Source organism: Silene latifolia, chromosome Y, assembly GCF_048544455.1.
Source record: "Silene latifolia isolate original U9 population chromosome Y, ASM4854445v1, whole genome shotgun sequence".
Classification (NCBI taxonomy): Eukaryota; Viridiplantae; Streptophyta; class Magnoliopsida; order Caryophyllales; family Caryophyllaceae; genus Silene; species Silene latifolia.
Genome location: NC_133538.1, coordinates 63111167 through 63129849, shown reverse-complemented (window position 1 = coordinate 63129849; position 18683 = coordinate 63111167). Strand labels below are relative to the sequence as shown.

Genomic DNA, 18683 nt, shown 5'->3' with positions numbered 1-18683 from the left:
TTGGCTCGAAAGATTAGTGCATGTGTATGACATAGGCATATAGCTCCTTTCCCACGACGAGTTGTGATGCGGAAGTGAAGAACTAATGTGGGGTACAGTAAAGAACGTGGGTTTGATCCCACAGCCGACGGTAAAGAATCGTCAAATATGTACAATGATTCAAACACCGTGAGGAATTGAGGATCTATGACAAGCTTATTATTTCCCAAAAGAAACTTGCCTCAACAATTAGGATAGCTGTAGTTGGAGAAAAAGTTAAGTGAAAACATTTACAAATGTATTTGTCATGCCGTATATTCAAAAATGTCATCGATATCACAATGTACATGGAAGTATCTCTGTGAGATAAGTCTCGTGGTTAAGGTAGAAAAGTACACTTTAGGAGCACTACTAAAAAAAGTGCCAGTATAGAGATATATAGCAGCTTCGACTCTTGCGAAACATGAGTACAAGTTTCATGTGTCCTGCTGATTTATGGACTTCTCAGCCTCGAGTTTCCTTAATGATGTCGAACTCAGCTTATTGCCATTCGTTTCTTCTGAAACTAAATCTACAACTTCAATCTGCAAATAGCAGATGCATAAGCGAATTAAAAGCAAATTTTTAACAGTTGCAGAAACAGGAAGGCAATTGATTAGCAAGCACAGAATAATACCTTTCATTCAGACAATCCTTTTTCAGATCTCCTGCGGTTGACTGATAGTCGGCCTAGGAATGTCTCCTTGCTGTCAAAGAACCAAGTATAAATAGTGTCATTTTGCCATGTGCTTTTGTGAAATTCTTAGGCTAGGTGAACAAAGAAACATGACATGTGCTTCCAAGTGAAAATACGCACACATGGGAGTAGGATCAAATCAGGAAATTTTCTAACGAATGGAAGCTGAAAGGTCAACTTTGGTAGTTTTGTTTACAGCATTAACCGATTATTTTCTCCCAAAGTGGATTCGTGGTGAATTGAATATATAGCAGCTTCGACTCTTGTGAAACATGAGTACAAGTTTCATGTGTCCTGCTGATTTATGGACTTCTCAGCCTCGAGTTTCCTTAATGATGTCGAACTCAGCTTATTGCCATTCGTTTCTTCTGAAACTAAATCTACAACTTCAATCTGCAAATAGCAGATGCATAAGCGAATTAAAAGCAAATTTTTAACAGTTGCAGAAACAGGAAGGCAATTGATTAGCAAGCACAGAATAATACCTTTCATTCAGACAATCCTTTTTCAGATCTCCTGCGGTTGACTGATAGTCGGCCTAGGGGTCTCCTTGCTGTCAAAGAACCAAGTATAAATAGTGTCATTTTGCCATGTGCTTTTGTGAAATTCTTAGGCTAGGTGAACAAAGAAACATGACATGTGCTTCCAAGTGAAAATACGCACACATGGGAGTAGGATCAAATCAGGAAATTTTCTAACGAATGGAAGCTGAAAGGTCAACTTTGGTAGTTTTGTTTACAGCATTAACCGATTATTTTCTCCCAAAGTGGATTCGTGGTGAATTGAATATTGATTTCAATGTTCAAAAGAGCAACTACAGTGAATCCAATCGAATTACCCTCAATGGGAGTGATAGTTCCTCCACCACCACTTTATCTTCCTTTCACCCCCATAAATTATGTTTTGAGCTCCATTACTCCGCAACAATTAACTCTAATACAAACAAGCATTATTGCTAACAGTTTCAATTAAATACAACTTGAAATTTAATGTTGGATAGCAAACTCCACTGACAGATTCATAGAAAGATATAGACTGAATTTAACAACTATAACTATACACTTCTCAACAAGTTTCAAAATTACGTGCGGGATCCTCTCCATTACTTCAAAAGTAATGGATGGTCCATTAATTCTAATACACCATTATAAAATTATTATACTTTCTTCACCTGATCAAAATACTTACCATTGGATCGTTTTGGAACAAAATCCGGACCGTTGAGAGGTAATGGAAGGTAATGCAGAGAAGAGAGTAATGGAGAGGATCTAGATCGCAAAATTACCTCACTATGATGGCCTCCAAATTCTCATCAATGATTGAAGGACCATAGGGATCTGTGATAGGTTCTACTTCCACAATGAGCCCTGGTTTAATAGACTGCAGAAACATTACACAGAAGAAGAAACTATCAGCGAATCGTAGCTTTAATTAAACAGAAGTAAGAATATGAAGATGTTAAACTTCCATACAAGTAATAATAGATAAGAACTAAGCACTAAAACACACAAGGACCCACTGCCCCACTACCATAACCAGACATGTAATTCAGAACTTTTTTCCCTTCTGAAGTTGCAATTGTTGTCAGCTAAGAAATAATCTTAAAAGAAAAGCACCTTAATATATTGTTCCACATTCTGCATCCTTTTCTCGATAGGCTCTATCAAATATGCATACTGAAAAGTGGTTCAAAGAAGAATTCGAAAAGCGTAAAAATACGGTAGATATACCAAGTGAGAAGCAAAAAAAAACCATTAAAAAGGTAAATAATGACACAACTTTGATAACATCATCCCCAACTCCCTTTTATAATTATTTGTAAAATTCATCTATATTTAATCAGCAAAAATTCACCAGGAGTTAAAGTCTCATAGACATTTAAAAGGAAAAATAGAAAAAAAAAAAAAAAAGGGATTGCAAATAAATTCAGCTCTGATGCCTCCAAGGGCCCATTTCCTTATTAGGGCACCTAAAGTGAGAAACCGAGGAAAAGTAAACAATTAAATAAAAAGGAAACAATAGCCAATTCTGTGGTAGTAAAGAACGAACAGTCTAGGTAATTTATTTTCTTTGGGCGGAAGGGGGATCAGAAATGAGATAGTTCACCTGTTTCTTAGCTAGCATAGGGCCATCACAAACTCCGACCACGACGCGATCTCTGGCAAGATCAGCAGCAGCCTGCTTGAGGATATGTTCCATGAGAGAAGTTAAATAAATTAACGGAAACGGAATTGCTTATCAGGCAAATAAATTTTATCGAAGTTTTCAATTCCAGCAATTAATAAAACCAGAAAAATAATACTCTGTACATTAGAAAGGCAAATAATAGAGTTAGCAATTATAGTACTGAATAAAGTAAAATCATTGTTGTTGGGTGTGTATTTAAGGATCTAATACTGCCTAAAAATCTCAAAAAGCCGTCTTGCCCCACCATACAACAAGTTGCTATTTGAAAATCAACCGTTTGAGTTATAGGACAAACCAATTCCTTGAGAATTACGGACATCTTACATTGTTAGTCCACTATTCCTAAGTTTTAGCTCACACACATTCAATAGAAGGGTATATAAGAAATATGATAGCATTGACTATGCCCGAATTCACCCCACCCCACGCCAGCCTCCGACTCAAACACATCCAAACATGCTCCTGCATGTCGTTTGCCGTGTCAATTCATTCAATTGGAAAACACCAACCTTACATATTGCCATGAAAGAGCATCATTTTTTTCAAGTTTATCTCTTGCATTTTCACTTAACATGGTAAATAAGTTGGCATCTTTCTCATCACTAGTTGTTGTATCACGCGCTTCGCGCATGATACCCCAAGATATTATTACTCGCGAATTGTTTGCCAAGTGGTTAATTCTAACTTGTTCAAATTTTGTTATTTTGTAACAACAAAATAATTTGAACTTAGTAATAAACATTGTCCAAATTTTGTAACGGCAAAAATAGTTTGCAAATTAGTAGTTATTAGGTAACACCATTAAGTATTTTAAAACTAATAGAATGTCGAATCGTAATAGGAAAAAAAATCAATTGATGCAAATTGAATACTTGGTTATAATTGTAAGTTTGAAGCGAGTACTTAGTTGTTCAAACATAATTATGGAGACCTACAGTTTTCGAGTGCTCTCTCACGACTCTTCGACTATGTTATCATCTTATCTTCTTGCCTAAGCTTGGCTATCTATCCCTTGATGGACCCTTCAACTTATTGTTTAGACTGCCGAAGTAGAAGACACGTACATATCACACCATTTATTTCCAAGTAGGTATAATCGTTCCAGTGAAAAGAATTTTAATTTAACTACTTGCATCTCTCTAGAATCGGCTCTAGCACGGTGTTCTCCAAACAGCCTTGAGCTCAAAAGGTCTATCAATCTGATGTTCCACTTTCTAGTTTTTAACAGATGACGAAATCTAAACAGGAGGTATGAGATGACAGATGAGATAAACCAATAGCTCTTCTTCCATACTAAAAAGCTGAAAATATCACATACATACAGACTAAAATTCAATTATAAGTTTAGGTTGTAAATGAATAAATGACGTCAGTATCCAACTCTATTTGTTTATTCCATAAACACATGTCAAATAGAATAAAAAAGGTTTCTAAAAAGAAAAAGTTGTTTTCAATCTATACCCTTCATAACTGCCCAGGCTCCGGAATCCTAGATGATAGAAGTAAAAGCACATGTTCATCCATCAGAAAAGATTGTCATTACCAAAAGTATCGCTAATTTGCTTCCTTTGGAATGGTTGCATTCTGTAAACTTGGTGAATGCCACTACAACAAATAAGGTAAGGCGACAGTCGCCATTAAGAATAAAGCGACTAAGGCCCGTCGCCCGCACTTCGTAGCTAGGTTTAGTCGCTTTTGGCGACAGGACTTCGTCGCCAATTTTGGCGACGGAATTTTTTAAAGCGGGCGACAGAAACTCGTCGCCAAAATTGGCGACTATTTTTGGTAGCCACATTAGCGACTGTCAGTGGTCGCCATAGTTAAGCCACGTCACCTCCAAATACTGGGCATTTGGCGACGGATTTTGGTCGCCATTTAGTTAGCAAAACTTGGTAGTTTACAGTTACATGTACAATATAGAAACTTGGAAGTCAAAAAAAGACAAATGAAAAGGAGTCAGCAATGGCGGTAGTTTACCAGTAACGCCCACCCCAAAGAGAGAACCTAATTCACTATCATTGGACTTCTGAACGCCCCGGTTTTTGACGCCTTCACCTTCGATAACATAAGCATATTCAGCATCAACCTCCGCTTCAACTTACTCCTCCTTGCTTGTACTCAACTTACGAACCCCACCTGCAAACAAAACCCCCCAAAATCCATCGAATTAATCATATTAGGACTCAAAAAAACCCTAAAAACAGGGAATAATGAACTGAGAGACAAACCTCTGGGAAAATCGATATCTTTGTCGAATTAGATAAGGGTTCGATTGATTTACGTGGGATCGAGCAAATTAGGGTTTGCGAAATTACTTGTTTGTATGCTCAAAATAACATACCCATAATGAATTGAGTCTATTCAGAAGGATTATTTAACGCAAAACAAAACTGGGATTGATCGCGATGAATTGTCATTGTTGAGTAAAGAGGAAAGGCGGAGGTCCTCTCAAAAAAAAAAAAAAAAAAAAAAAAAAAAAAAAAAAAAAAAAGGAAAGGCGGAGGTGTGGGTTTGGGTTAGGAAAGAGAAAAGAAAGGGGATGGGGACAGACCGACAAACTACAAAGAGAAGCTAACATGATAATGTGAGGAGAAGGCCCAACTCCTAAATAAAGTCGAAAAAAAGGCCCAAGAGCTCTACACCAAACGCAGCCATGGAAGTCGTTTTGAGCTGAAATGATGTGCACAATTACTCTTCATTTGAACAGTATACACCCTTGTTCACTTTTATGTGAAGGTGTAAAGATAGATAGGTAATTTTGACATGTTTGCACTGAAATAAATTCATAATATTTGTTGGGTTTTCAGCCAATTTATGCAGGGGCCAGAAACAAACAAGAAGGAAGATACGATAAGACATGCAGTAAAAATTGGAACCAGTTACTGTGGAAGACCATTCAATTTTAAGAAGGATGGAAGTATGGAACTCCTTTTGCAACCTTCTTACTGTCATTCCTATTAAGGATGATCACGGTCGTACCATCAAATTTATTGGGTACACTTTTTTACTCCTCTATTTATATAATGGGTTGGTTTTATCTTTCATTATTGATGCTCAAGTTTCTAGCTTTACTGGTTTCATTCGACGATATATATCACATTATCTATCACCATTGAGTTATAGGAAAAACCAACAAACGACTTCCTTAAAAAGCATGGGCATCCTAGATTCTTAGTCCACCAAACAATTTGCCAGCGGAAATAAATTTGTTGCTATTCATGAAAATCACCATGCAATACCTCACCTTGATCAAAAGGTTAGACCGAAATTGTCTGACCTCAAAATAACATCAAATTTCTATTGTTGCTAAATGCTAAAACCACCCAACACAAATTCCCCATCATTTCATCATCATTTACTATATTAAAGCAAAAGCCACTCTACTAATAAAAGGTAATGTGTCAGGCTATGGTTGATTCAAGGTATTTTATACGTGTACGGTATACAATAATTTGTAAGCTTCAATAAAAGAAGCATCGTAAGATATTCCATAAAATAAATAAGTATTTTATTAATATTAATTAAGTTATTTTATGGAAATTAAGTTGAACCATTGTATGGTGGAATTTACCTAAGATTCTGTTTCCACTATTATCTCCTATAACTTACTATTCACGATTTAGGAAACTGTTCAGTTTACTCTTTGATGGCAAGCATATATAAGGGGAACATATTTATTCTGATTAAGGTTCACCAATCCTACCTTATTGAGAAAAAAACACCATCTAAATTGCGAGGCTGATGTTTTGGAAGCCAAGTCAGATTTGAGGCATAAGAAATTGGGATTTTTTATTAAGACGGATTAATAATTTCAAGCAATGGCTGGAGGTAAGTAATCGATCTCTTTTATCGCTTCCGCATTCAGTTTATACATGTTCTTTATGAAACTAGAACATGTTAATTTAGATTATAAAAACTTACAGTTGGTATCAGAGCGAGTAATCGCCTCTGTCTTGCTTGAATATGAAAATTTAAATTTCCGTTCTGACTTTGTATGTTGAGATCTAGAATCTATTTTGGGATTATTATTATATCTATTTTGCTGTATGATACTAGATTTGGAAAAATCTTTATTATTTTGTTGTTGTTGTACTCGCTTTTGGAAAGGCGAGAGGTTGAAGATTGCGGAATATAGGCAGTTAGAATAAGAGGTTGTTAGAATAATCGACTTAACTACCTATATATACCCATATCATGTATTCTGTTGATTACTAACTTTATAATATAATCTTTCATTCATCTCTCTTAATCTCTCTATCTCTCTCTTCCGTCTTCTCTTACAGCTAACTACTATTCACCATGATCTAGATTGATCATAGTTCATATGGTATCAGTGGTTTAGATTCAAAAATTCGCTTCCGCACAAATTATCAAACATATTCATTGTTAAATCTTTGAATTTTTCTCATAAATTTCTTCTTCTCATATCAATTACACACAATCATGTCGCAACCTGATACAAATTCTCAATCAATTACTCAAGATTCTCTGTATTCACCTCTCGATGATCCGTTTTTTTTGTCTCCAACTGATCAACCTGGGTTGAAGTTATCAGAAACTGTGCTTAATGGCTCCAATTTTCGTCAGTGGCAGCGACACATAATTCAGGCGCTTCTTTCCAAGAATAAAATTGGTTTTGTTTCTGGAGAATGCTCTCTTCCTGACAAATCTAATAAAAGGTATAATGTTTGAATTCGTTGTGATATACTTGTTTCTCGTTGGATAAAAAATTCTATGATTAAAAACTTGCAAGATAATTTTCAGTATACTCAGTCATCTAAGCATCTTTGGTCTGAATTGGTTGAGCGATTTGGTCAGTTAAATGTGCTAGAATTATATGAGTTAAAGAAAGAACTTGCAAATATTAAACAAGAAAATGCTTCTTTGTTGGACTATTATGGTAAAATCAAGGGACTTTGGGAGAACATAGATCACATGGATCCTGTGCCTCAATGTAGCTGTGGGGTTATGGCCAAATGTACTTGCAATATGCTCAAATGGTTGGTAGAAAGGGAAACCCAATCAAAATTAATTCAGTTGTTGATGGGATTACATGGTGGTTATGAACAAGTTCAATCATCTTTGTTGTCTATGGAACCCCTTCCTCCCATAAACCGAGCTTTAGGAATTTTGCAAAAGATTGAAAGGCAAAAATCCATTAATGATAATAATAATTCTGCTGTTCTTGAGAGTGTTGCTTATGCTGCTAAGAAAAGATTTGTTAATCATAAGCCTACAAAGGACAATACTAAAGGCAAGCGTTCTAAGGACAATTCTGGTCAACCCAATGTTCTTGGTCTGTCTGGTATACCCCGTACTCAGTGTGGTAAATCAAATCATAAGACTGAAGATTGTTTCCAACTTCAAACTTGCTTGTTTTGTGAGATTAAAGGACACATTATTGAACATTGCTACAAGTTCAAGGCTTGGAAAACTAAGCAAGCTAAGAAGGCTGCCAATTCTGCTGGAACAGTTAACCCAGCAACTCACAAACCTGCAAATACTGCAGCAGCTTGTCAAAACCAGGATGCTGAGTATGCACCTGTTTATGGTCCTATTTCTCAGAATGGGGTCTTTTTTATCCCACATTTTTTGGCTATAATCAACCTGGGGTGTCATTACCGGATAATCAGAAGGCTTCAATATCTGCTGATATTTCTCAGTCTTCTCAGGTTTCACCTGATCTCGTGCAAGGCATTGTGGATTCTGTAATGAGTAAGGTTCTTCAAGCTTTATCTGAAAAAGCTTCCTCTTCTCAATCTTGTGATCCCAATTCTCAGACTTTTAGCCATTGTGCAGGTATATCTCCTCCATGTTCTATTGTTAATTATGGTTTTTCATTTTACAAGGATTGGGTGATTGACACTGGAGCCTCTGATCATATGACTTCAGATGCCTCCATTTTACATGATGTTATTAATTTGCCACATCCGCTGTTTGTAGCATTACCTGATGGCACATTAAAACCAGTTTATAGAACTGGGACAGTGTACTTAACCAAACAAATTGTTCTATATGGTGTTTTGCTTATCCCTGATTTTAAGCCTAATCTCCTGTCTGTTGGCAAGTTAATTTCTAGATCTCAACTAATTTTTACGTTATCAAATAATACTTGTTTGTTTCAGGACCCTTCAAGTAACACTACTATTGCAATTGGTAAAAGAACTGAAGATTTATACACACTTAGGATTTCTGTAATTCAAAAAACTTGTAATACATCTAGTTTATGTTCATCTAATGCTGCTCAGCAAACAAATGTAGCTCTTTTTCATTCTAGGCTTGGACATTCATCTGTTGAGAAACTGAAGCATGTAAATCCTGTTATGATGCAAGGTGTTAATAAAATGTTTTGTGAAACTTGTGTGTTGGCCAAGCATCATTCTTTACCTTTTCATAGAAATCTTTCACATGCTAAAAAATGTTTTGATCTTGTTCATATGGACTTATGGGGGCCATATAAACAGCCTGATAGGACTGGTGCTCAGTCTTTCTTAGCTATACTTGATTATTCCAGGAGTACCTGGACCTTTTTACTTCAGCAAAAGACACAAGTTCCTAGTCTGATTATTAGTTTTATAAATCTGGTAGAAACGCAATTCAATGCTAGGATTAAAGTGATAAGGTCAGACAATGGCACTGAATTCTTTCAATCACAGTGTCATGCATATTTTGCTGTTATGAGTGTCTTGATATCGCATTTATGAGTGTGAGTAAACTTCAAAGACGAAATTTGTAATACCCCGTAATTTGATAAGTATTTATAGGAATAATTTATGTAATTCGAATAATTAATTAATAGACATTTATAATAATAAAATGTGAATAAGACGGAATAATATAATAAAATAATAATTTTAGTCGGGAATGTGTTATGGGCCATGTGAACCTAGAGACGTGTGCTCGGAATTTCCGAGTAGTGCTAATAATAGTGCTAATAATAACAATAGTAATAATAATATGATAATTATATAGTTTCCTAATTGTTTCCTTATACCCTATGACCTAACTATATAAATAGACCTTATTCATCATAAAACACAAATAATTCACATTCACATAAGAGAAAAGAGAACAAGAAATAATTCACATAAAGAGAAAAGAGAAAGAAGAACTAGCTAAGAGATCGCCACAAGGTAATTTTCTAATAGTCTCATAACATACTCACCTTAAGACTAATATAACTCGTTAAATAGACAACCGTTGACTGACCCGAGACCATGACCTTGACTGTGGGACACACGAGGCTGACCGGACCCACTGTTGACCAATTATGACCGACTGGAAGGGGGTGTTTGAAGGGGTTGTTATCGGGTGGTTAGGATATAGGATTTACTAGTTTTACTTGGCTTTTGAACCCTTAAACAGACTCGACTTGACCTGGGTATGGTGGGTTTGAGACCTGGTGGTTGGGTCGACCTTGGTGGTTGAGTTTGGGTGGTCCAAGGTGGTGTTTGGTATGATGTGGCCGGATTTCGCGAGAAACAGAGGAAAACAGGGGAGTCGTTGGTTGTTGTTGTTGTTGTAGGTGTTGTCGAGGGTGGTGCTTGCTAGGGCGTGGTCTGGTGACTAGGACGTGGTGTTGTCGTGGGTTGTGAGGGGTGATCAGTGGTGGTGCGTGGTGGCGTGTGTTGGCTGTCTTGTGTAGGGACGTGTTTACAGTTTAGTGTTGATTGAAAGGTGTTGGCTCGTTGTTGTGGGTCGTGGGTAGGGCAAGGATGGGTGGTTGTGTCTTGGTGGTGTTATCGGTGTCAGGTAGTTGGCTGGGCATCAGGTGGTGGTGGTAGACGATAGGGATGGTGGTGGTTGTGTCGGCTTGGGCATGGTGTCATGAGGTTAAAGGGTGCTTGGGGAGTCTTACACGGTTCTTTTATGTAGGGTAGCAGCTCGTAGTGGTTGCGGTTGTATTACTTGTATGGGTAGTGTAATACCTGATCTATATTGGTAATTGAATGGGAATGTAGTGATACTTTGTTTAATACTCCATATGAACTAATCCTAGTATTATAGTAGTACTAATTAATACTCCATATAGTAGGTTACGTACCATCAGAGTATATGATTATTTTATCGTCATCGTACTATGAATTACCAGTTTAATAATTGACTAATTTTAGCGTAATACAATTAAATTAATAAAAGCGATACTTGGGGGATTTTGGGATTTACACTCTCAGACTTACATGTTTGACGAAGCGAGGTTAACTAAGTTGTCATATTAGTGATTGCTCGACTCGATGTAGTATGAAAGTGCCCTCTTAAAAGGATTTAGAACAAATTGATTGAGTTGATTAAAGTGTAGTGGTCAAATTGGTCGGTCATACAAACGTGACCGGTACTCAGAAGGATCTGAGCTTACGTGGTTGAGTAAACCAAGCATATAGGCGTCGAAAAGCAAGAGCACGGTCTTAGAATGCAAAGGGAGAAGAGAAGGGCAGACATTCGCATGAGAAATATGTAAGGTGGAGGCCTCTATTTATACTAATCACACGGAGGAATTATGGAAAAAGTAGGATTAGGAAAGAAATCCGGAGGAAATCTGAAAACTGAAGAAAAAGCAGCCCAGGAAGAGGCGCAGCAGGAACTGCGACCTTTCCAAGAGTCGCAGTACCTGCTGCGTTCTATCTTGGGCAGTTTCCTCCTCTGCAAGAAAGATTTACACGGTTGGTTTTAGGAATTAGGGAAGATGTAGGCTTCCTTATTCTGTAAGATAGATATTTTCGTGATAATAGATAAAATTTAGGAATATTACTCCAGAAAATTCCAGAATATTCCGACTCGGGTTTAAGACGGTTTAGAAAATTGAAGCGGTTTTTGACCTGGACTCCAAATGAACTCTAATTAATGTCAAAATGACCGTATTGGTGCGTAGATGACGCCCATGAGGTTGACCCGACTGTTTGAGCTATCACGTGTTGACGAACTTATGAAATGTCATAAATTTCTCCATATAATTAAACATGCAGCCCATAATCACTGGGTGGTTGGCGGGAGGTGCAGAAACGAGATGTCTACAAAGCCCCCACTTTGACCGAGGCTTGGACAAGGCAAAAGTCAAAGTATAGCCTCCAGTTCAATCAAAGATTACAACCTAAAGACTATGGCAACGCGAGGCGGCTCAAGGGGTCTGAGCCAAGGACCTATCGTCAGGAACATTTTAGAGTTTGTCGACTATCAGAGAGAGTCGTTTAAAGTCCATTAGACTACGTAAGGAGCCTAGCCGGCCATAGGAAGAAATCATACCTGGGATGAAGAGCAGGACTTTCTGAGAACCGCTGAGCGAACTTGACGATTTAGAAGAGCGAGATTTTCCGAGAAACGCTTGAAGCAACGAAACTTTCTGAGAGCCGCTAATAATAATTATCTTGATTATAGGCGGGACTTTCCGAGAAATGCCAAAGAATAATTGACTTGAGTAGAAGGCGATACTTTCCGAGAAACGCTGATGAAACTTGATTTTTTAAGAGGGCGAGACTTTCCGAGAAACGCTGAAGATAATTGACTTGAAGGAGGTGGATTTTTCCGAGAACTGCTGGATAAGAATTGTCTTGAAAACGGGACTTTCCGAGAATCGTGGATAATTAATTTGCATCGAGCTTGTATTTAAAGAAATACATGGGCTGTATAGCGGCAATGAACTCTCGCTGGAGAATAAAATATTGCAACCGCTGGGGAGAATATAGACTAAATGGGTGAAAAATACGCCCGTAGAAAATATACGGAGTAAAAATACCCGTAGCACTAAAGGAAATATCCAAAGGCGCGAAAATATAGGCTTGGGTCCACCCATAGCAAATTTTTAACGACTTAAAAGGAAGAGCTGCTGTGAAACCTGTTGGAGAAGAGGCGCAACAGAGACATGAGCTGGGGAAAGGATGCAACATTTGCCGTGTTTTCTCCCAAGTTCGTACGTGCCTGAGTAAAACAGAACTCAGCGCGAGTTTTGTTTTATTTTAAACAAAGTTTTTCTTCTTCTTCCTCCTCTCGACAAACACGAAAACCGTAAGCAAACTTTAAAAAAATTTGATCGGAACTCGCCATAAATCATGACTAATCCAAGTATGTATCTCGTCTTTACTTTAGATTGCACTTGTAGCTTGAATTGAATAGAAAAATTAGGTTTTTTATACCCAAAAAACTCGAAAATTTTGGGGTTCCGTCCCAAAAGAATCTGTCCCTTGAAGTTGACATTAGAAATGCGTAATTAAACATGCTAGGAGCATAACCATGTATTCATTTTGAATTTTCGTTGAGTTTTGATGAAATGAGAACAAAATAAGACGATCTTTTCTAAACCGCTTCAAAGGGCTCGAAAATGGCTTTAAACTTGTCGATTTTTGATGAAACTTGATGTTTTGGAATCCTTGCATGATGGGTAAACTTCCTACCATGTCGAAATTTTGATTTGTGATAGGTCTTCCAGGACACTTTTTGCATGGGTTTAGGCTCCTAGTAGCGAAATGCTGCCGAATTTTCGGCTCATGACCATGACTATGCTTACTTTAGCTACATAGGAACGTAATTTTATCACTTTCGTCGACTTGCTTAATGGTAGGGCTTGAGAAATGGTTTGAACGCAGCTCAAAACGACCTCTAAATGCTTCGATTTTGCTTTCTTTTGCATAGGATGTAACTTCCACGTCGGGGCGAGACGCTATGGAGGTAGATTTCAATCCCCTCAAGGCCATGGTGGTTCATGCGAAGGAAATGGAGGAGGAGGAGGAAGGTGGCCCGAGGTTCAATGTGAGGAGGAGAGGGCGCCAGCTTGTGGCTGCGCCTCAGTGGGTAGATAAATGGGATGGTCGGCATCTCATTTAGGCAGCGGAGAGTCACTTGTCGTATCGTGCGGCAAGGAGTATGGTAAGCTTTGATCTTGTCTTGCATTACATTAAATCTTTCTATGTTTCCTGCTTTACTTAGCTAAGAAGCTAATAAGACTTTGAAAATGCAGAGGCCGGGAACATGAGGTCCATTTCTCGGGTACACGACCATGATGGAGGCCTATGAGAAGTCGTCGAGGAGGAGAAGGATATCATTGAGTGTGGGGCCTTTGGATCCTTAGTGAGGGCCTCGCGAGAGATCAAGGGGAAGAAGATTCGGGCCAACATGTGCCTGATTTGAGCTTTCCTAGATTGCTTATGGGACACGACCTCGACTTTCCATATGCCTTTTGGAAAGATCGGGGTCACTTTGGAGGACTACAGTATGATCGCCATCTTGCCTTGCGGAGAAGAGCCGATAATGTGGCCTGTGATGGCCATGAGAGCGGATTCAGCCGAGGCTAGGGATTTGATCGGCTAGAACCTGGCCAAGGCTGCGCCTAGGGTACCCGGCCTAGTTCCGAGTTCTTACGTCAAGGAATACTTTGATGGAAAGACTCCGGCGAGGGTGTATATGACTACAGGTGGTAGGATGGTGGCTCCTCCGGCGAGAGTGCAAATGACTGCAGGTGGTGGGATGGTGCCTCCGCTACCATGTACAGCTGAGCAGCGAGCCCGACTATGGCTCTGGTGATTTCTGTCTTCGATTTACTTCGAGATAAGGGGGAGATGTCTTTGTGGACGAAGCTTCTTCCTTTCCCTACCGACTTGCGTAGCCTAGGCCGTTTGACCGGGTTACTCCAAGATTTGCGGTCCTAATATTGTACATGAGGGCCATGGTTTGTCCCGAGCCGATGGAGAAGGGGACTTCTCCTCAAGCATCGTAGGTCCAGTCTCATTTTGGAGGTATGAACCTTCCTTTACTTTTCTTTTTGATTTTTAGAAATGATAGAACTGCTCATAAATGACAGATCATTTAGAAGCGTGAAACAAAAGGCCGCTTTGAATTGAATTATGATTTAAAAGGAAATGGGAGAGATCATTTTGAATTGATTTGAAGTGGGAATTTTGATTTGAATTGAAATGAATTTGGAATTTGACTTTGAATTGAATTATGATTTGAATGGAAATAAGAGAGATCATTTTGAATTGATTTGAAGTGGGAATTTTGATTTGAATTGAAATGAATTTGGAATTTGACTTGAATTTGAATTGAATTGAATTTGGGAATTTTGACTTGAATTTTGAATTGACTTGAAATTTTTGATTTGAACTTTGAAAATTGAATTTAGATGTTTTGACTTGAATTTGAAAATTGAATTTGGAATTTTGAATGGAATTTGAATTGATTTGGGAATTTTTGATTTGATTTGATTTGAAATTTTTGATTTTGAATTGGAAATTGAATTTGGAACTTTGAATTGAATTTTGAATTGAAAGATCAAATAGAATTAGAAACGATGGATCGTTTTGATTTTATAGATCATTTTGATTTGACTTGAAATAGGAGCGAACGAATCGAAATTTTAAAATTGAATAAAAGATTATTGTAATCATTTCTCGCTTTTCACATGGGTATACTCGCATTTCCCGCCGCTCCCAAGAGGGTCGTGGATGTGGCAAGAGAGTATCCCGTAGTTAGAGACTAGATCATATGCCGGCAGAAGAGCCAGCGGTCTTCTTACGACACCTGTAGGAGGGGTGTCAATGTTGTGCAGCTTGACGGTGCAAGCATTTTCTTACTCTCGATCTTTATTTGCCTTTCTTTGAAATAACAGTGATTAGAGGAATGAACACTAGTATCCCTTTCAGTGGGTGTCGAGACCTTGGGAGGACTACGCTGGCGCTCCAGCTTTTGTAGCCGACGTTCTCTGACCTAGGATGTAACACCCTCATATACCAAGGTGCCTTACCAAGACCACCTAATGCATGGAAATGCTACCATCTCGGTTACCCGAGGCAATGCATATCAAATTGACCATAAAGAAACATACTTAATTAAATAAATAAGTTTAACTGATTACATGTTCAAAACCCAAAACTGTAAAGTGAAATACAACTGTTCCAAAATATCAAACCAACTGAAAATAAACTAAGTTCAAGACACAGCGGAAGACTCTAGTGACACGTGATGACTCCATCCCAGCTATCCCTCGCGCAAGCCATCTCATACCTGCTTAATAACTGCTTAACATCCCCGAATGGATCACCATAGTTTTCAAAACATTTAAACGGGGTCAGTTACTGAATACACAAAACAAGATATACAAGATACAACACACATATCACCCAACTCCATCACATCTCCACACACTTGACTACACAATGTAGTCCTGCCAGAATACCCATCGCATCAGATATTCCACGCCGCCAGTGGGGGACCGCAACCGTACCCACCAAATCCGCGCTCATCTATTCCGAACGAAAACCCATGTTCCTTAATGTGCACATTTCCCTTGTGACGGGAACCACAAGGGGTGAATCAAGGGCGTGAAGACACTCCTGCAAGTGACTCCACTCAGCCGAGGACGCGCCTCACGAACCACAGACAAACACATCCAACCAACTATACAACAACAATTACCAATTACAATACCAATATGATAAAAATCAACAACATCAAAACCATCAGCAATCAACTATCAAATACAATGTAATCAATAACCGAGTAGGGAAACCCTACCTGGAAAGGCAAATCACCAAGATTGTCACAAATCAGCTAATCAATTCTGCTCTTCTACGAAACCACTTCCTATAATCACATAATCATAACATTACTATCTAACAATCACCAATCTCCCAAAATCCCCGAAAATACCCAATTAGGGTTTGAAACAAAATCAACGGAAAGACATAAAAACTGTACAAGGATCTTACCCACGATACGACGGACTCAACGGCGTAAAGAACACAACGATCCGACGACTCTAGCCTTTGGGATTTGATAGCAATGCGAAGAAGAAAGCAAAGTAACTTGTTTTTCTCTTGTGAGATTTTAGAAAAAGATAAAAAGTGACAAAGGAACTAACGGAAGTGTTTATATACCTTTTTCGCATTGTTAACAAAACCCGGAAAAAATAACCCATAGAGCCGGCTTAGTTGATCGAGTGCCACTTACTCGATCGAGTAACCCACCTACTCGATCGAGTACCCATCAGCAGAACACTGTTTCGAAATCAAAACTCACTTACTCGACAGAGTAAGCCCTACTCGATAGAGTACCCAACAGTACATAAAATCATAGTATTACATAGGAGTTCGAGTAGGCTGCTTCTGGCGACGCCTATGGGACCTCTGCGATACTTGTATGAGCGGTTGGCTTGACAGTGCCTCCGTGACGCTTTTGCAGTTTCCATTGATTCTCCACGGACGATGTTTAGGGAGCCTTCAGAGGCTGAGAGGATGGCTGACCTCGCAAGAGCGAGCAACGATGCTCTTTTCCTTCTTGAGCTCGAGTACTCGGAGTTTGTGAGGAGGAGCCTGGCGTATTGGCCGATAGTGGTAAGTATAACTTTTTCTTACCTATGAAGAATTCGAACACAGCTTGGAAATGATAATTTAACTTGGCAGGAGATCGAGGTGGCGAGCATCAAGCCCCCAACTTTTCCTGAGACACTTGAGTACCCTGGGCCAGCTGGTACGACGGTGCTAATGGAGATTACGTCTTTTAATAAGGCGGAGAGAGAGGCTTGACTCGACGAGTGGCAGCACATCGTTAGGAGGGTAAGCGCCAAGTTTAGGTTGTGTTTTTTTTTTGAATCGATCCTGTAAGAACATGGTTCTAATATTGGTTTTATTAAAACATAGGTGGCACCGTCGAGGCACGCGGAGCTGTGGAGGATGGCAACCCGGCTGTGAGCGATGGTTAGGGAGGCTCTTTCGGTGGCCTGAGTCAGCATGTATGAACCTCCCTTTCTTTCTTTTTTTGATATGCATGAACATTTGAAGTACTTTCGAAGTGCTTGCATTTATCGTCTTTCTTTTCCTTTCAGAGGGAGCGTAAGTTGGTACGTGAGTTGAACGAGTCACGCGAGGAGACGGCCTGCCTTTCGAGGGAGCTGGAGGTTCGAGATGCCGACATTTCCATTCTTGAGGCGATGGTGGCATAGTTGAGGGGTCGTCTGGCTCACCGTCTTAGTTAGACTTATATTTTTGTACATTTTATTTTACTTTCGGGCATAAGCTCGATTTTTGTTGTAAATATTAATGTTTTGTTGTATATATGTCATGGCCTGTGAGCCATTTGCTCCTGCTGGGTGTGAAATATGTTGGTACCTGCAGGTTAGCTTAGAACAGGTTTGGCATTTTAACAGTTTACGCCGTCATGCTGCCGAAATTCACATAGAAAAACCAATTATAACGCATATAACATAAAAATTGGCCTTAAATAGCGCAAAATGCAACTTGATCCAGTCGAAAAAAAGAAAAAAAAAGTGCCCCCATTAGTGAGCAGAAATGACTCGACGCACGACGGATAATGGGAGTGCTTCCCCCTAAAAAAAAAAGAAATGAAAAAAAGTAAGTTTAGAAAATTTTGAGACGAGTGAGGGATCAAAATGATTCCCCAAAAATAAAAAAAGAAATAAAATGGGAAATGTGAAGTGACGATATCGTCTCGAAAAGCGAATCCGTGTCGAAATAGGATTCCGCAACGAATTTGGAATAAAAATTGGTAAGGAAATAAAAATTCCGTATATCACTAAACATATTCCTATAGGAATAGGAAAGTTAAGCCAAAACCGAATTTAGGAAAGATCCTTGTGGAAATCGCAGAAACAGAGTGGGGAAGAGGCGCAAAGAAGAGCCGCTTCAAGAGCTTCCAAAGGGCGCAACATTTGTCACGTTATTTGCCTAGGTGGTCTCTTCCTGAGCGATTTTGGGAAAGGACGAATAGTATAAATAGAGGCCTCGGTTTAGCTTCTATTCTCACAATTGTTCCTTCTATTACTCCATAATTCATCAAA

General features: G+C 38.8%; 1 protein-coding gene and 1 pseudogene across 1 annotated transcript; one reads left to right on the top strand and one right to left on the bottom strand.

The window, feature by feature from the left end:
• Nucleotides 1-255: 255 nt before the first annotated feature.
• Nucleotides 256-3591, bottom strand: LOC141627176 (phosphopantetheine adenylyltransferase-like; annotated as a pseudogene).
• Nucleotides 3592-7345: 3754 nt separating this feature from the next.
• Nucleotides 7346-17828, top strand: LOC141628210 (uncharacterized). Its single transcript, XM_074441381.1, has 5 exons — nt 7346-7588; nt 7667-8473; nt 8566-9576; nt 17047-17220; nt 17712-17828. The coding sequence occupies exons 1-5, from the start codon at nt 7346-7348 to the stop codon at nt 17826-17828; spliced, it is 2352 nt and encodes a 783-aa protein (XP_074297482.1).
• The last annotated feature ends 855 nt before the right edge of the window (nt 17829-18683 follow it).